General features: G+C 60.3%; 1 protein-coding gene across 1 annotated transcript; it reads left to right on the forward strand.

The window, feature by feature from the left end:
- The first annotated feature begins 2,294 nt into the window (after nucleotides 1–2,294).
- On the forward strand, nucleotides 2,295–12,084 carry NUAK2 (NUAK family kinase 2). Its single transcript, XM_061454895.1, has 7 exons — nucleotides 2,295–2,565; nucleotides 6,886–7,006; nucleotides 8,267–8,418; nucleotides 8,703–8,768; nucleotides 9,590–9,709; nucleotides 9,906–10,038; nucleotides 10,119–12,084. The coding sequence occupies exons 1-7, from the start codon at nucleotides 2,329–2,331 to the stop codon at nucleotides 11,249–11,251; spliced, it is 1,962 nt and encodes a 653-aa protein (XP_061310879.1). The 5' UTR covers nucleotides 2,295–2,328; the 3' UTR covers nucleotides 11,252–12,084.
- The last annotated feature ends 6,703 nt before the right edge of the window (nucleotides 12,085–18,787 follow it).

Genomic DNA, 18,787 nt, shown 5'->3' on the forward strand with positions numbered 1-18,787 from the left:
GCCACGCACTGAGGGCTGTGGTGCAGCCCAGTTTGGGATTCCTAAGGCTGCAGCTGGGAATTTCAGTGGATTTCCCCGCTGCCGCGGTGCTGTTACAATGGAGGATCCTTATCAGTGGATTCCAGTGGACTTAGGTCTGTGTCCCTTGACATTTCCATTAAAATAGGCTTCCTGAGCCGGTCTAGAACAAAAGCATGCCTAAGCCTGTGTATCAGCAACAGCACAGCAAACTGCAGAGGAGAATTTATCTGCTAGAAACAGAAAGAAGCTACCCAAGGCTTCCTTTCATCACCGGGAAAGCCGCCGGGAAGCGTCCTTATAAACCAACGGGGGTATTAAACGCGCTTAAAGTGCTTTCCTGGCCCGGTGGGCTAACGCAGGAGCTGCTGATAGCTCTGCTGGGCTCCCAGTGTTTGGGGCACACACGCGTCTGTAACTTAGGAGAGTGAAATCACTATTGCAGTAATAAGGGAGGTTTGGACCTTCCCCCTTCTCCTGCAATATCTGGGCTGTGCCTGAACAGGATCCTGTTTACTTTGACATTGAAATTGCAGCAGTTGAGTTAATCTCATCTACGCCTTGTTTATCTTCCCTATGGGCCCTGCTGCCCGTTCGTTCGCAGAGGGAAGCATAGCTCCTGTTACTGCACAGTAAATAATTCATTATCACAGCCCTGCTTGTGTCTTCCTCAGGCAGGCTCGTGTTAAACCAGGGGGAGAGATTTACCCCTGTGTCACGGTGTGTTTGGGGAGGTTGGAAAGGATGCAGGAGCAGGCTGGAGCTGCCAAGGTGTTCATCCCTGGCATCCCGTGTGGAGCGGAGGTGCCACATGGCCACAGGCAATCAGAATTAGGAGCAGTGGCAGTACGAGATAGCTGTGTCTTTACTGCATCGAAACTATTTCATCTGTAGTTCGTCCAGCGCTGAGACAGATCACAGTGATGGATGAGCAGTGTCCCGGTGCGTGGCTGAATCCAGCTGTACCCTGCAGGGCAAATGTCCTCAATGGGTGATTTTATCATCATCCTCCAATACCCAGATTGCAAAACCACCCAGGGCACGGTGACACTTGTCTGGGTCTCATCCTGACACGGAGATGCTTCGGCTGCAATACGTGGTGGGACACGGCACCGCTCCATCCTGAACCGCCTCAGGAACACAAAGCCCGCAGAGGGGCCGGTGCTGGATTAAATCATCCCTCCCAGACGCTTCCAAAGCCCTGAGCTGCTGGAAGTGGTGGGAAAATCCAGCTCTGAGCGCGGGGATGAGTAATGCTGGAGCTATCTCTTTCTTCAATCACTACGGTGTGTCCTCACACATGCCAGAGCTGGGCAAGACCTCTTGTTTTGGCTGCTCTGGGGAAGTGATTGCATTCTTTTAATATCTCAAAACAAAGATTTACCACAAGGGCAAAAGAGACCACACGGGAGGTGCTGCGGAGCCGAACAGAAGCTTCTGGGAGAAGCCTTTGTGTGGGAGCACCCGAGCAGCCACTGATGTGCTCCCCCAGTGCCACCCGCACAAGCCGGGCAGCCAGGAGGGGAAGCGTGGTCCTGGGATGAGCGCGGTCCGGCTGCGCTTGCCCGGGGCTCTCACTGATGTTGCCCTCAAATGCTTTATTCTGAGTCCCTCGTGCTGAGTCCCTCCTTGCAGCTTGCGTGTGGGTCTCGGCCGGCTGTGCATCTGCCTGCCTTGTGTCCCTGCATCTCTCCTGGGGTCCAGCACCCAGGCGCTTTGCTCTGCACCCTCCCAGTACTCTGGTCCTGAGCTTCTTAGAATCATAGAATCCCAGACTGGTTTGGGTTGGAAGGAGCCTTAAAGCTCCTCCAGCTCCAACCCCTGCCACGGGCAGGGACCCCTTCCACTGGAGCAGCTTGCTCCAAGCCCCTGTGTCCAACCTGGCCTTGAACACTGCCAGGGATGGGGCAGCCACAGCTTCTCCGGGCACCCCGTGATGAACTCACAGCCTCTTCTCAGCCTTTGGGTCCGGCTCTCTCCCTGCATCACCCGGAACCTCCTCAGCTCCCCATAGTCTGCGGGACCCTTTCACAGCCGCTGCTTCCCCTTTGTGCCTGCGCTGCCTCTGCCCCCTCTCCCCCGCGCACCCCAGGCTGCGGCTCCCCTTTATCCCCGCGCTCTCCCTCTCGCCCCATGGGTCCCCCCTAGCAGTGGGGTCTCCCCGCAGCCCCCCCTCGCTCCTCGCACCGGCTCCCGGGCGGGGCGGCCGCCGCCTTGCGGCCAATGGGCGCGGGGGGGGCGCGGCCGCCGCTGCTTTTAGCGGCCGGGGAGGGCGGCGCAGCCGGTACCGGGGCTGGAGCCGGGCGTGGAATGGAGCCGGGCATGGAGCCGGGCATGGAGCCGGGCATGGAGCCGGGCATGGAGCCGGCGGCGGGGGCAGCGCTGGCCGCGGAGCTCACCAAGTCCCCGCGGCCGCTGATGAAGAAGCAGGCGGTGAAGCGGCACCACCACAAGCACAACCTCAAGCACCGCTACGAGTTCCTGGAGACGCTGGGGAAGGGAACCTACGGGAAGGTGAAGAAAGCCCGGGAGCGCTCCGGAAAGCTGGTGAGGAGCATTTCTTCCCTTCCCAGCCTCCGCGCATCCTCCTAAGGAGCCGGTGCGGGCTTGCTGAGCATCCCCCCCGCGGTGCCTCCATCCCTATTCCCTAGCCCCAGTGCGGCCCCGCAGCCGGTCCCGGCGCAGTGTGCGGGGAGGCAGCGGTGCGGGAGGACCCAGCGCCTCCGGGGGCTGCAGCTCCTCTCGCCCACTTGACCGCGCCGGGCTTCCTGGTGAAAGGAGCCCGCAGACATCCGGCAGCCCAGAGCAAACACAGCTCTCGAGTCTGAAGGGTTTTCCCCTTCCTCTCGCCCCGGTTCTTGGCTGGGTTTGGTGCTCACCAGCAGCACCCGGCCCCTCTGAATCAAGGGGCTCTGTGTGATGTGTGGCTCAACCCAGAGCAAAGTGGTGCAGTGCTGGGAGTGTGGAGGGAGGCCGCGGGGAAGTGGGTGCTGCTGTCATAGCATGGTTTGGAATGGAAGGGACCTTAAAGCTCATCCACGGCCAGGGACACCTTTCACTAGCCCAGTTGCTCCAAACCCCATCCATCCTGGCCTTGAAGCTATGCAGCCCTGTCCTTGGGGATTCTGCAAGGGCATAAGGGGAAAATGACAGTGATTTCCCTGCCTCTGTTCCATCCCCAGCACGCAGCGGTGTGGGATGGACCCCACGAAAGGCACTTACACATCCACCAGCCTTGAGGCCATGGGCGAGCAAGGAGGTTCGCTGTGACCAGTGAGACTGGCCCAGCCAGGCACAGATGGGCAGAGCAGGGTGTGAGATCAAGTCACGAACACGCTGCAGAGGCATGACAAGGGAAACAGCTTGAATCTGAGAGGTTTTCTTGTGTAACGCGACAGCTCGTCACTAAGTCGCATCCACCACTTCCAGCAGCCGGTCTGATTCGGAAGAAGCTGCTGTTTTGCTGCATAATCAGGGCCTTGAAATGCAGCTTCCACCCACAGCCCTAGAAGGGTCCCTCCCCTTGGGATGGGTGAGAAGTCTTGGCTTTCCCTGTCTGCTCCTCACAAAGCTGGAGCAGGGAATCTGAACTGCAGGAAAACCTACCTATGTGGGGGAGCCCCTCAGGACAGGGCCTCCTTTGACCAGCAGCATTGGGCTATTGTAATGCAAACTGAGCACGCAGGCCAGTGACTCCTCAGTAGGAGACAGTCACAGCTTTGACGAGTGCCTCATCGGGCTGGCCGGGTAGGAGCAGGAGGTTTAACCGCAGATGTCTCCTCTTCCCACAAATTCCTTCTTGGAGCACTCAGCGTTTCCGGACCTGGTTAATCTGCAGTTTATCCGGAGCGGGGTGCTTGTTTGCTCCTGCTCTAAGTGGCTTTCACTTCCCAAACACCGAGGTGTGAGAGCAGGAAGTGCCACCTCCGCCGGTTACCCCTTGCGGGATCCCATGGTGCCGGCTGAGGTTGTAAAGCTGGAGCTGCTCCATCCATGGGGTTTGCCTCTGGCTGATCAGAAGCTGCCCCTGTCAGATGCACTGAATGTTGAACCACCTTTGTACTGCCCAGCTTGATTCTTTCCCTCTCAGTTTGAGCCAGCCCACCAGGACTTAGCCTGGGGTAAGATGTCTGATCAATTGGTCAACTGCAGGAAAGACCAGGCTCCTGCAGCTGATTTTGAGGGGTTTCCATGAACATTCTTTAAAAACGCCACGTTTTGTGGTTAGAAAGCCTTTAGGTGAAACGATGCTCATGCCTTTTGATGTGTGCCCTTAGAAAACTGTGTCCCTGAAGCATCAAGCATTGTTTTCCCTTTTCTTTTTCTTTGTCCCTGCACCTTTTGGGTTGAAGGCTCAGCATCGTGTGCCATGGTGGTGCAAGCTGCCCTGTGTACCTGTTTGCATGGTAGCATCCGGGCCCTGTGGGACTCACTTGCAGTGTCTGTGGGCTTGTGTGGTGTCAAGGGGAAGGCAGCACCTGGGATATTCCCAAGCAGCAAAGGCTCTTTTGATCTCCAGCAAGGGGAGAACCCCGGTCTCTTCCGCAGTGGGTTGTAATCCATATTTCATGGAGCATGAAATGCAGCACTTTGCAATCTGGAACAACTTCTGAAGTGCTGCCTGGGGTTGTAGCTTAATGCATCTTTCAGCAGCTGCTGAAAATACCTGTTCTGCCCCCAAAACTTTAATTAAAGCCTCTTTGACTTGGAAAGTACTTTCAAGTTCTCCAGGCTCCTACAATGGGGCTTCTTGGGGCTGTCTCCTGCAGGAGATTCTTCTCGTAGCACTGGTGGTGAAGGCACTGTGTAGGCTGGGCCTGGTCCCCATCTCCAGGATGGGCAGACATGGCCTCATCTGTCCCAAGGGGAGATGCTCTCCTCTCAGCCCTCTTGGGTAGGGGATGGTTTGGAGCAAAGCTGCTTCTCAGCATCCCTGGGGAGGGAAGGGATGGCAGGGAGCACCCTCCCTGCAGGGAAGCATCATCCCCCCCTGAGCGGCTGCTTCCATGTCTGCTGTAGGTGCGGATCCTGACGGTGCCGTGCCCTCGCTCTGTGCTGTGCCCGTTACACAGGCAGCACTCAGCAAGGGTAGCCCTGGGCTCTAACAGTGCCCTAAACCTGCTCCCTGCTGCTGCAGCCCTGCTCCGGCTGCCTCGGAGGTCACTAACTGCAGGCTCAGAGGCGAGGGCGTTCTCCAGCACTGCTGGATGCAGCCGATGGCATCTCCCGAGGCTCCCAGCGCCGGCAGCCTGGAGCCGCCGGGGTTTTTATGGGCTGTGGATCTTGCCCTGAGCTCCGGCTCCACAGCGGAGGTGCAGGAGCACCTTGATCAGCAAGCAAATGTGTTGGCCTGGATGCTGAGCCCTAGCAGGGAGGTGAATAGAGCGAGCCAAGAGGAATTTGGGAGGGCAGGAGAGGCTGATTTGCTGCATAAAGGCTTTGCCTTCGTTCTAATGGGGGTCAGGAGCAAAAAGCTTGTTAAACTTTAACCTGTTCTTAGTGCAAAGGTCGTGGAAAAGAATAGCTGGCTTTCGAGAAGCTATTAAGCACTTTCAGTATTGCTTTGTACAGAAACCTGGGCCTGGGTTATTGAACTTCCCTTGGCCGGAGTCCATTCCGCTTCGTTACTTCAAGCCATAAGGCTGGTGCAGGCACCATGCTCTCATGGTGCACAGGGGGCACCCCCTGCCCTGGCCAGTGCAGCAGAGATGTGCTCTGAGGCCAAAGGGATCCCATGGTCGCCTCTCTCGTGCCCATCTGAGCCCTCAAAACTGGCACATCCTCCTCCCATGAGGACACCGATGTGGTGGCTTTCTTGCTGCTTTAACATCTGGAGACCTGCTGTGGGTACGATGGGCTTGGCTTAGCAAGGGCTGCAACCTTGCTCCGAGCCTTTTGCTGCCTGGTGGGGCCCAAGGAGTGCGGTTTCCAACCCCCCTAAATCAGAGGGAATCACGGCTGAGCACCCATCCTGCACAGCCAAAGCTGGAGGAGGTCCCTGAGCATTGAAGCCATGAACATCACTGCTGTGCTGGCAGTGGGGGCCGGTGGGTGCCCATGGCCCCTCTCCCCGTTGCTGGGAGACCAGCGTGGGGGTCCCTTTGCAGGATTAATGCTGTTCTGCATTCTTGCCTGGTAGAAATAAAAGAGGTTCTGCTGGATTCAGTTGTAAATTCAACCCTAGGAGCACATTGTCTCTCCCCAGCCCCTTTGAAAGAGGATTAGAAGGCGTCTATTCTCCAGCCTTTACTCTTCTTTCTCCTCCCCTTTCAATTTCCTTGTAGAGGATAACTTGAAAAGCTTGGAAAGGGGCTGCACCCTCAGCGCTGGGTCTCCCCTAGGCCTGCGCCTGGGAGAGAGCTGCTCTTTATCCCGAACTCTCTTACCTCTCCATAATCAGCTCCTTGAAATAAGCATTTACAGGGAGAGCAAAACCTGGTTTGTTCCTTTTCACTTTCCTGACCCCGGGAAGACGTTGTTGTTGTTGTTATCTTCCAAGTCATGTGTGCAGGTCACATTCCTTTGGCTGGCTGCGGTCCAGCGGCGGCTGGAGCCTGGGACACAAATCCTGTAAGCCACGACACATAAATGAGGAGCAGGGCCTCGCCACCTGCGGGAGCAGCTTGGGAGCTCCTCTAGGAGGAGCGGGCAGCAGGCTTCCCTTGGGAAGCAGGACCTGGGAAGTCTAAAACCCTATTTGCTAAAGCTTATTGGAGTTGATGGGGAAGCTGGGCCATTGATGCCCTGCTTGTGAGCCCCTTCCCGAAAGAAGAGGGGGGGTTTCTTGCTTGGCACCAGGCTTTGGGAAGCTACAACATTCCTGTCTCTGGCAGACGGGTGACCCTGTGTGCGTGTTCCCATCCGCAGGTGGCGATCAAGTCAATCCGGAAAGACAAAATCAAGGATGAGCAGGACCTTGTCCATATCCGGAGAGAGATTGAGATCATGTCCTCCCTCAACCACCCCCACATCATCGCTGTCCATGAAGGTGAGAGCCCTCCTCTTCCCTCTCCTCCCCTTTCCAAGAGCATCCCCAGGCATCCCAGGGCTGGGTACCAAGGTTGGCTACCAGAGCAGGATCTGCAGTGGGTCTCACATTCATGCTCTCATCCCCCTGCTCATCCGGAGCCAAAGCTGTTGGCTATCTCCGGTGACTCAGTGCTGCCGGTGTTCCCCTGCACTTTCCTGCAGCTTCAAGGGGAAATACCTGCTCCAGAAATAGCCATTTCCCATCCCATCCCCTCCTGCCTGGAGAGGGAAGCTGATTCCAGACAATGACGTGGCCTTTTGAGTCAGGAAGCTGGTGAGAGGATGTGCCGTGATGGGGAGCTGGTCCCCATGAACCCCAGTGCTGTGTGTGGCTCTGGTTGTGCTGGATGCTCATCCCAACCACAGCAAGTGCTGGAGCAGTGGGAATCTGCAGCTACGCTCTCAGCCTTAGGCAGGAGCTGATCTCAGTGCTGGAATCCTCATTCCCTCCCTGGAGCATAGGCAAACCAACCCACAGGGTGCTGGGAGAGCTCTTGGTGCTGCTGAGCTTGGCTTTATGGCCAGGGCTGCCCCATTCCCAAGGTGTGGGGCAACACCAGCCAAAGGGGAACTTCTCAAGCTATAGAAAGGACCAGACTTGGAGCAAACCCCAACTGGATCAGTCTTTGCTTAAACCCCACGTGCCCCGTGCTCTTCGTGGGGCTGGATCTGCCCAGGTTCATTGTGCTGGGCCAGCACGTGGCCGGTGCCACCTCGCTGGTGTATGTGAGGTATCCAAAGTCCTTCTGTACTCCAAACAAAAGCGAGTGGCTTGGCAGCTCCTGCGCTGTGTTTGCAGGGACTGAGTCACCCATTGCTGGAGCTGAAAATACGGAGGGAGTGCTCTGCAAACAGCTCTTGGCTTGGACGTGTGGGAGCAATGGGGAACGCAGGAGGGCCCCATGGCTGTGCCCGCCAGGAGCTGCATCACCTTTCCCCTTGGCAGGGCTTTATCTAGTGACGAACCACGGGTCTTGGTCCCCTTCTGGCAGAGCAGAGCCCTTTCTCCTATGGCCGCAGCAGCCCCGGTGGCCCTGTGGGATGAGGGCGACAGCTCCGGCCACCCCCTCCTGCAGACACCCCAGCACCTCCTGCTCCGCAAAGGAGACCAAGGGACAGGCAGTGGGGTGGGAAGTGTTAGAGCCACCCAGGGCTCCAGCACTGCTTGTGCTGGGAGCTCGGAGCATGCCTCTGACGGGTTAATCCCCACCCCTGGCAGTGTTTGAGAACAGCAGCAAGATCGTCATCGTGATGGAGTACGCCAGCAAGGGCGACCTCTACGACTACATCAGCGAGCGGCAGCGGCTCACGGAGCACGAGGCACGGCACTTCTTCCGCCAGGTCGTGTCAGCCGTCTACTACTGCCACAAGGTGGGTGGGCTCCGCATTCCCACCGGGAGGGCGCCGGGGTGCGCAGCACGGCCAGCTCCAGGCAGGGCTGCAGCGGGCGCGTTGGGATGCGGTGCCCATGGCTCCTGGGGTGCCACCCTGCTCCCGGCGGCACCGGTGTCGGGACGTGGTTTACAGCTCGTCCTCATGGTGCACCCAGGGGCGTTTACTGCTCCTGTGATTGCTGTCACCGCGTCCTGGTTGCGTGACCCGACTTTCCCTTCCTCAAACGTGCTGTAAAGTAACCCCTGCTCCCCCTTGTGCAGAACGGGATTGTCCACAGGGACCTGAAGCTGGAGAACATCCTTCTCGATGCCAACGGGAATATCAAGGTGAGAGCCTGGCCATGCTTTGGTGTCACCCGGTGAAGGGGTCTAAGGGATGCTGCCCACTGGGGATGGACAAGGGGTGACAACAACACCCCACTCCCTTAGGACACGTGCTTCCAGGGGCTGCAGTGAGCCATCTGTCAGCTCTGGGCCTGCTGCCATCAGCTGCAATGCTCTTTACCCAGGAGATGGGGAGCCAGGAGGGTGCTGGTCCCTGCCCCTGCTGTCTGTGCCTGGCAGTGGAGCCAGAGAGGCTGCAGAGCCCCAGTGCTGCCCAGTAACACCAGAATGTACATATGTGCCTGCTGATAAGAGGGCAAAGTCTGAACACTGAGGTCAAAACCAGCCCAGCTGGATAAGGAAGGGTTCTCCCAGGGAGATTCCCAGCTTCACTGGCCCTGGGTGATGCTTTTTGTCTGCAGCCTCCCAGAGAGGAAGGACACGGCCAGAGCTTGGAATTGGTGATGGACAGGGTGCGGGGCTCTATCTCTGCAAGGGGTGACTTGGGAATTGGGAGCTTCTGTTCACTGCGAGGTGCTGGTGCGAGGGGGATGATGAATGTCCCTGAAGCAGCCTCATGTGGCTGCGAGGGAGCTGGAGGCTCTCCCTATAACCACACCTTTGCCTCTGCTCCCAGTGTGCTGATGATGGAGCCACAGAGCTGCCATGGGTGGGATGCAGCAGCCTCAAGGGCAGGAAGCCAGGCTCCTGCTGCTCCCTGAGCACACCGGGGTGCTAAGCACAGCCCTGGATTCAGCCAGGCTTGGAGCTGGGGAGCTTTGGGGCGATGCTGCTGGGATAACGGCTCTAAATCATCTCTCCAGATTGCAGACTTCGGGCTGTCCAACGTTTACCAGCAGGACAAGCTCCTGCAGACATACTGCGGCAGCCCTCTCTACGCATCCCCCGAGATCATCAACGGGAGGCCATACAAGGGCCCGGAGGTAGGTGATGCCTTACCCCTGTGTGCGGGAGCCTCTTCTCTTTGCTTGCACTTGGGGAAGTCACTGGTTCACAGAACCACAGACTGGTGACAGCCCTCCCTTGGGACTGCCTGGGAGGGTCCTGCAGCCAGGGTGGGGGCTGGGGCAGCCTGGTCCTGCTGTGCCCCCTCTCCAGGCTCATCTGTCCCCCCGGCAGGTGGATAGCTGGTCCCTGGGTGTCCTCCTCTACATCCTGGTCCATGGCACGATGCCGTTCGATGGCCACGACTACAAGACTCTGGTCAAGCAGATCACGAGTGGGGACTACCGGGAGCCCACCAAGCTCTCAGGTAGGCAGGTCCCCAACACCCTGTGTGTGTGTGTTCCCTTCCATGTGCAATCCTCAGCCCCTCACCTGCCCCTTCCGCAGATGCCTGCGGGCTGATCCGCTGGATGCTGATGGTGAACCCGGAGCGCCGCGCCACCATCGAGGACATCGCCACGCACTGGTGGGTGAACTGGGGCTACAAAGTGCCCCTTGGGGAGCAGGAGCTGCTGCGGGAGAGCGACTCCCCCCTGGCCACGGTGGCAGAGTGGCTTCGCCGCTCCTCACGGCCCCTCCTGGAGAACAGCTCCAAGGTGCGATGCTTCCTGAAGCAGCACCTGCCCGGCGCGGCCCTGGAGCGGCAGCGCTCCCTCAAGAAGTCCAAGAAGGAGAACGACGTCTCCCACGCGCTGCAGGAGGTGGCCCTGCCCCCGGAGAACCCCTCCAAGTCCATCCTCAAGCGGCCCAAGGGCATCCTGAAGAAGAGAAACTCCTGCGAGCAGAAGGTGCCCGGCCCCGGCCCGCCAGCAGCAGCGCCCATGGGAGAGGTGAGGGGTGAGGATGATGAGGCGGCTGCTGCGGGTCTCACCCGCATCCTGTCCTCGGGAATGCTGCCTGGCAACGCGGCCGCCGGAGCAGTGCCCGCAGCCGTGCCCAAGAAGGGAATACTGAAGAAGCCCTCGGCGAGGGAGTCGGGGTATTACTCATCCCTGGAGTGCTGCGAGTCTGGGGATGTCCTGGATGCAGCCAGCTTGGACCTCGATGGGAACGTGTTTGCTGACACCCCGTCCCCGGAGCCGGGCGCCCAGGGTCTCCCTGCGCGCAGGAAAGGCATCCTCAAGCACAATGGCAAGTTCTCCTCTGGCAGCACCGAGGGGGAGGGTCCCCCCGGGCAGGGCTTTGGGGGGTTCAATGAGGTGCCCCTGCCCCAGGCGCCCCGCGCCCGCCCGTCCAGCGCCGTCAGCGAGGACAGCATCCTGTCCACGGAGTCTTTCGAGCAGCTGGACCTGCCCGCCCGCATCCCCGCCGGCAGCAGGGGCATGCGGGGCTGCGTCTCTGCCGACAGCCTGCTCCGCCTGGAGGAGGAGGAGGAGGCGGAGGAAGGGCGCAGGCTGCGCCGCTGGACCGTCACCCACTGCCGGAGCCCGCTGGCAGGGAGCAGCGCGGCCCTGGCCGGGTGCGGCAGCGTCACCGAGCTCTACAGCCGGGCCGTGCCCATCGGCATGAAGCTGAGCTGAGGGCACCGCCACCGCGGTGCTGTGCGTGCCTGGGGGTGCGGAGCCGCGCCCCGCACATTCACCTTGCAGCCTTGTGCCCCGCGGGGCTGGGGGGGGAGGCACTGGAGGGGGATGCCCCAGGCCATTAAATGGACCCAAGCCCCAAGTGATCCCCCTTGGAGGGGCTGCGGGGCCCGGAGGCTCCTTGCTCCATCCTGCCCTTGCAAGCAGGCTCATCTCATGGTGGGGAGGGTGAAACCAGGGGGCTGGGTGGCTGTTTTTGTCTTTGCACTGTATTTTGGCCGCACAAGGTAGCGATGGGGTGGGTGATATACCTCAAACAAGCTGGACATGTAGCAGGGTACTGGGGAGGGCTGGAAGCTGCTGCAGGGCTCTGGGCTCTTGGGATGTGCTGGCAATGGGTCCATAGCGCCCAGACCCTGGCTCTTCCCTCTCCTGCACTGAGAGACACAACTGGATCTGGCCAAAACCCCAGTCTGAGCGCGCTCTGATGCCAATGCGGGGTTTGGGGGGGGGGGGGGGTGGGTGGGTTACTTTTTAATGGTGAGAGGAGGAAAACAGAAGTGCCTTTGGGGAGGCACCACTTTATTTATTGCCTTTGCCCACCTTGGTGCAGAACTGCAGCAGCACGGGATGTGTCTGGCTCCATCACAGCCTCCCGCAGGTCCTCAATGGAGGGATGGAGGTGTCTGTGCTGTCTCATGTGCCACACGTGGAAGCTCTGTTGCACTATTGCCACATACCCGCTGGCCCTTTCCCTTCTCCAGGGTGTGGTTTTCCCTCCTCCCTACAAAGTGGTCTTGGAAAAACCATTAAATTCAAAGCAAATGGTAGATCTGAGCTGTTCCTGTGATTGCTGTGCAGCACGGGCTGGGGGGGATAGACAAGGAGGTGGGATGTCTCAGCATCCTGTGGGATGGGGCTGGGTCTCACTCCATTACAACTGAGCGTGAGTTAGCTCTGAACACGCATTCTATGGGATATAAAACCTCCCTGTGGCTTTGGACACGTGTTCTGTGCATGTAAAATCTCCATGCACTGTGTGGGTTTAAACTGGTGTCCCCGTGCTGTGCGGTGCTGAGCTGTGATGAGGTTCATCCCTTTGCTGGGGACTCAGCACCCACGGGAGGGTGATGGATGGAGGCTGGACCTGCTGTTGGGGTACCCAGCACAGTGATGGTGCCAGCACTGAGCCCCTGACCCAGAGGGCAATGAATGAGCTGGATCTCGGCTGGAACAGGTACCCTTGGCTGCCTCTTCTCCAGCCCTTTTCCCCTCGTTCCTTCCTCCTCTCGTGCCATCAGAACCAGTTTTATGGCTCTGTAAAGCACTGGAATGATTTCCAGTTAACAGGAGATGCTCCAGTTCTCCACCATGGCGATCCTGTGCCATGGAGGCAGGGCTGCCTGCCAGGAATGCTGCCCCTCTGCCCATGGCTGAAGCCGTGGGGGGCCCATACGCTCTGCCCCCTACTGTGCATTCCCTGCGTGCTTCCCGTGCTATTGGGAAACTCCAAGCTGCTCCGAGGGCATCCAGCTTATCCCGGGCAAAGTCCCAGTGCCCTGTGGGTGCTGAGGGAGAAGTGGGAGCTGCAGCACCTGCGGCTCCAGCGCGTGGAGCATCCCAAGGCTGGGCTGAGGTTTGAACTGAGGGGCAGAGCCTCCTGCTTGGTTTGATCCCGGAGCATCCCGGGGTGCTGCGGTCTGGTTTCAGCAGTGATGCAAGAGAACCTCCCCTCTTGCTGAGCTGGGGCGCTGCGCAATGGAGCCAATGGAGCCCCCCCGGCTGAAGGAGCGGGTGAAGAAGCCCCAGCCCAGAGGCACCGCTGAGACCCCCCCTCCGCACCGTGCCCGTGTTCCCGGCATTCCCGCGCCAGCCCTTGGCAACGCTCCTTTCATCCCAGCCCTGGTTTCCGCTGCCTCCGTATGGCAGCTCCCCCCCCCGGGGGCTGAGCCCCCCTTTCAGGCCACCACTATTATTAAGGGCTCTCTTTTATCCAGCCCTTTCATCCCAAGGATTCTCAAGCCCTTTGCTTCCCTCCTGCTTCCCGAGCTCCCGGAGGCTGCTCAGCTCCATCCATCCCACTCGGTGAGGGGGGGTTTGACGTGGGTGACCATGACCTCAGCAGCATTTCTGCTGAGAAAATGCCATCTTTGGGGCATTTGGCCCCTCTGTGTTTGCTGCCCCGGCGTGTGGGAGCGGAGCTGTGCTCCTGCAGGGCTGGCTTGGTGGGTCCTTGCACCCCTATGGTGGGCGCTGGTCACCTGGGGGTCCCCATGCGCCATCCCCGAGCACCCCCAGTGCCCGTGGGGGGGACAAAAGGGGTGCTTTGGGTCAGGGCTGGGGAGCAGGAGAGGCTCCAGCGCCACTCCCAGCAGGTCCTGCCCGGCCGGGCTGGTTTCCCCGCACCGGGAGCTGAGTCACCCCGCGGGCCCGCTCCTGCCCGGGCTTGTGCCGGAGCACGGATGTGCCGGGCCCATATTTGGGCTCGGAGCAGGGCAGGAGGAACAGGACTGGGGGGAGGGAGCCGTGTCCTGTGACCCAAAGCACATCATGGGGCTCTGCTCCCCATTGCATCTTGTCCCTGCTCACGGCAGGGGTGGAACTGGATGAGGGTCCCTTCCAACCCAGCCTGTGGTTCTTTAACAGCTGTGCATAGAACCCCCCTCAGAGAAAGGCAGAATGGGTTGGGTTGGAAAGGACCTCAAGATCATCCAGTTCCAAGCCCTGCCATGGGCATGCTGGAAAGGAGACGATGGCAATGCCACCTTGGTTCTCAGCAGCCAGCTCCCGCTGATGCCCAGGGCACAGAGCAGCTCAATGACGCGCAGGCGGATGCCCCAGGTACCCTGGGGTTTCGCCATCAGCCGCCCGCTGGCTGTCATCTCCCCAGCAGCCACCTGCGGCCATTCCTTCCGGTGGGAACCTCCTCTTGGTGGTTTTCTTTCCCTCAGCTTTCCTTCTGGAGCACTTTTCTGCCCGTGGGCCCGGAGCCAGCACCAGTTCTAAGGCGTTTTGTCCTAATGTGGAGCCAGAACAATTAACACAACAAAGTCCCGCTGCTGCTTTCGCCTGTGATGCTTTCAAAGTGGGGCTTTTGTCTTAGGATGCCTACACAGGGACCTGTTTGATTGCTGCAGGTCTTTGAAGATCTGAAGAAGAGAAATCCCCACATGAAAGTGCTCCCATCTTCAATGGCGCTTTGCTGCAGGCTGGAGCAGCCCAAGGAAGGGGAGAAAGCAGCACCCGGGAACTTTGATCCTGTTCCTTGGAGCATGAGGAATGGCTGCGTCACATCTGAGACCTACGCATGGGATCCTGGACCTCATCTCCTGAAGCCCCTGGGCCCCTCTGGACCCCGGTGGTGCTGCTTGGATTTCTCCAAGCAGGAGGACTCTGCTCATGTCTCCAGACCGGAGCCTGCAGCACTGGGGCTGCAGCAGGAGGGGGCAGAGCATGGAGAAGGGATTTCACCTGAGGGACCATCTCCTGTCATAGAATCACAGAATCCCAGCCTGGTTTGGGTTGGAAGGGACCTTAAAGCTCCTCCAGCCCCAACCCCTGCCACAGGCAGGGACCCCTTCCACTGGAGCAGCTTGCTCCAAGTCCCTGTGTCCAACCTGGCCTTGAGCACTGCCAGGGATGGGGCAGCCACAGCTTCTCTGGGCACCCTGTGCCAGTGCCTCAGCACCCTCACAGGGAAGAGCTTCTGCCTGAGAGCTCATCTCAGCCTTCCCTCAAACCTGCCCTGGCTTCCACCCTGCCATGAGCTGACGGGATGTGAAAGCCACACAAATGCTCTCACCCTTTGCCTGAGCATCCTGCCCAGCACAGCCCCATCCTCCAGGCACGGCTGCACGGAGAGCTCCATCTGGCAATAAACCCGTGTGCTCCTCAGGGCCTTCCCCCATGCGCAGAGCAGGCATGGGAGGCACTGATGGGGACACTGAACCAGCCCCGCTCTGCATCACCCAGCGAGCGCAGTGGGGCCCTGGCACACCCCGATGCTGTCTCGGTGCCAGGCTGCCACCGGAGCCGGCTCAACCGCTTCCTCCGGGTGCGGGTTTGGCTCCGTGCACAAGCAGGTGAGGCAAGAGACGAGCCCGTTCTGCAGGCAGCGGCGCACGCGTGGGGCAGAGGTTCCCAGCTGGGGATGCAAACCTGCTCCTCCATGACAGTGATGTCCCCACCTATGCAAACACCACGAGTGCAAGAAGCAGGCCCCGTGGCAAACTCCCTGGTAGGTCCTGTGGGTACTGGTGTTCCCATTCCACCTGGAGGAACTGGAATCTGTAGCTCACACAGTTACTCGGGTGCCTGGAGATGCAAAGCGCGGCCTCGCTGGATCATCGGGGCTGCCTCGCTTGGCTGGGTACCACCTCCTGGGTTAGGGACCAGCCGGGTCCAGCCCTCCCAAGAAACCTGTCTGGGTGCTTCTTTGCATTCAGAGCACCCAGGTTTGCTGGGAAATCGCCCTCCCCTGCAGCTCCCAACGGTCCTGTGCTCCGTTCCCATGTGAGACACGGGATGAGCTCCCCCATGGCGCTGGGCTGCGGGACGGAACCTCCCTCCTGGTGCACAAAAGGCTCTTGGCAGGGGTGTTTCAGAGCCTTCTGCTCTCCACAAGGTAACGGCGGCCCTGTCGTGAGCTGGGGCAGCAGCAGGGTTCTGAGCCCTTGGCCAGCGCCTTTGGCCATTTGGAGCCTGCTGTGGGGCACCAAATGCTGCATTTGATGTACACTGGGACCTGCGCAGCCTCGTGAAGGCACAACCGAGCCATGGCCTCAGCTGGTGCCTGGCTGGATGAGACGAGGCCGTTTGAAGGGGAGGGATGATGCTGCCCCGGCCCCTGCTCCTCCCTGGTGGCCTTGGCCACAGCGGGGACCCCCAACCCGCAGGCCCCGGCAGCCCTGGGGACACCACCATCGGTTCTGCCTCATCTGTCTTCCTCCTGCTTTCTCTTGTGCCTTTCTCCCCTCACCTCCCCTCCCTCCCCTGAGCTTTGTAGCTGCCCGACAGCCTCACTTCCCCCTCCAGCCCTTCCCTTTGATCCTAGGAAAGAAGCAATTGATCCTCCTTATCTTTATTGCGGTAGAGACATTCCCAGCACTGCCCTTAATTAAATTCCTCTTCATTTTCCTCCTTAAAGCCTCCCTTTACCCCAGCCCCAGACAAGTGTTTTCAAACGTGCAATTAGGTTGTGAGATTGGCCACAAGCAGCCAGATCCACGGGGATCAACATGCAGTTCAGGGGTAACCTTGAGCCTTTCCCCTCCCTGCGGAGCTGAGATGGGGGCTGACGGGTTCGTAGGAGCTTGAGGGGCTGCCCCATGGGTGTATGGGGCTCAGAGGCCGGCAGGAGCAGGGAGCAGAGGACAGCATGGCCCCAGCACAGCACCCACAGACGCTGCCCTTCCTGAAGCCCGGTGTCACCACAAGCTGCTGCTCATGTGCCTTTGGTGGCTGCAGAGGGATGCTCTGGTCTGCCCGTGCCAACCTGCCTGCCCCTGCCTGTCCGCACCCGCACAGGGAAAGCTTCTGCTTTGCCTCCAGCATGAACTCCCCCTGCTCCAGTCTGAGCCCATCATCCCTTGTCCCACCACTGACGCAGTCCCTGCCGGCACCCAGGTGAGCCCCAGCGCCCCGGAGCTGCCGCCGGCTCTGCCTCTGCTCCGCTTTAAGCCTTTCCGCTCGGATCTTTGTCCTCCAGACGCGCTGCCCCCGGGGGCAGGAGCATTTCTCATGCAGAGCAGTCGAAATTCCCCCGGAGACAGCGTAGGAATGCGAAGCATTTTATCCCCGTACCAGCTCTTTCTTTAGCGGGCCTAAGCTTGGGCGGGGGGGCGGAATGCCTGGGGTCCGGCCGGGTTTCCCACTGATGAGTGCCAACATCCCCCCCTTTCCTCCTCATCTTCCTCCTCCTCCTCCTTGGGACCCCCCCCCCCGCACTGCACTCCACGGTGTGCCTGGGTCGGGGGTCCCAATGGCTGCCTGGGTGAGGGTCTCCATGCCAGGCTTTGCAGAGGGGCGAAGGGGGTGTGGACCAGGGCTGAGGCAATGCCAGTAGCACCCCAAAGAGGAGGTGAGCACCTCTGGGTTCCTGCATGAGGAAGCAGCCTCCAGCTCTTGGTGCTCCTCTCCTTGGCAGCAAGGATGCTGCGAGGGTGTGTTGGGAGATCCACCAGCAGAACAGAGATCAAATACCGAATCCAGGATCAATCACTGCCTCGCTCACCTCCAAGAAGTGCAATTACCCCTTAGACACCAACCCCATCCTTACTGCTTCCAAGCTCACTGTGGTGACAGACCATCCCGCAGGCGAGGCAGGGGAAGGGGGCCACCCCTCACCCCGGGCACCCCAGGGTGCAGGAACCCTCCAACCCGTCTTTGAATTCCCCAGCTGAGCTCCCACCCTATCCCCCTGGCACGCAGCGGGCACCAGGCTCTGCGTGCACCCGTGGGATGCAGCTCACAGCGCATACACGCTGGGAAGGGGTGGCTGAGCCATGGGGTGACGAGGGTCCCAATGGCCAATGGCACCAGGGCCGTGTGCCCCACAGCCACCAGCGCTGCCTGGGTCCCCGCTGGCGCTGTCCCTCTGCCTTAGCCCGCTCTCAATAGAGAGCCCAGCTGCAGCTATTACATAAAGTGCAATTAGCGGCGAGGGCGAGGGAGGCCTCAATGGCATTAAGGAATTCCTCCCGGGCTGACGTCAAAGCTTCCCCTCTCCTCCCGCCACCGGCACAAAGGGGCACGTTATGAGCCCCCGCTGGGAGAACGCGAGTCCTCAGGGAGCCCCATGCGGGAATTGTCCCTGTCACCGGCAGCTCCCTCCTCCCCCTGCGCATGGGAAGGTGCCATCAGGCCCCGTGCGCCCCAGGAGATGGGCACTCGGCTGCACAGGGAGCGGGAGGACGCTGGGTGCATTGGAATGCTGCTCCAGGCGGGATGGCACAACCCAGCCCATGGACACTGCTGCTGCCCCGAGCAGGATGGGGTGGAAGTGGGGACCGGTCCAGGCAGGGGTGCGGGCAGGTACCAGAGGTCCCGCGATTCCCATGGGGATGGACAGCAGTGACCCAGCACGCTGCAGGAGCTGCTCCAGCACCGGGGCCTCCTCCAACCACTGCCAAGGAGGTCCCAGGGGCTGTGGGTACCAGGACGCGAGCGCCTTGGTGTGAATGCCCCGAAGTGCCACAGGCCCCTTTGCTGATGGGGCAAGGGGAGGTGTCGGGGCCCATGCCCTGTGCCTCCACCCTGCGCTTTGCAGGGGATGCAGTGATTGCGGGTCCCAGGCATCCCCCGCAGACCCCCGGGCAGGGGGACGGGGCTGCTGCGGGCAGGGGAGGGTTAAGGCGCTAATTGAGGTGAGGGACCCGCCCTGCCCCATGCGGCATTTAGGGAGGATGCTCCCGAGCGGCCCCGGCGCTGCCGCTCGTTCCGTTTCCGTCCCTGGCGGAGGCCGGGGGCCCCCCCGCGGCCGAGGGCCTGCAGCGCCTCGGTCCCGACCGGTAGCAAAGAGGCTTTTCCCCGTCC

This window comes from Pezoporus flaviventris, unplaced genomic scaffold (genome assembly GCF_033815535.1).
Source record: "Pezoporus flaviventris isolate CSIRO_AGI_PZ_B2104156 unplaced genomic scaffold, CSIRO_AGI_Pfla_v1 ptg000017l, whole genome shotgun sequence".
In the NCBI taxonomy this organism is placed as follows: Eukaryota; Metazoa; Chordata; class Aves; order Psittaciformes; family Psittacidae; genus Pezoporus; species Pezoporus flaviventris.

Coding starts and splice junctions, on each gene's coding strand:
- NUAK2 (XM_061454895.1), top strand. CDS start 2,329: ATGGAGCCGGGCATGGAGCCGGGCATGGAGCCGGGCATGGAGCCGGGC. Junction 7,007..8,266: donor CATCATCGCTGTCCATGAAG/GTGAGAGCCCTC, acceptor CACCCCTGGCAG/TGTTTGAGAACAGCAGCAAG. Junction 9,710..9,905: donor GGCCATACAAGGGCCCGGAG/GTAGGTGATGCC, acceptor TCCCCCCGGCAG/GTGGATAGCTGGTCCCTGGG.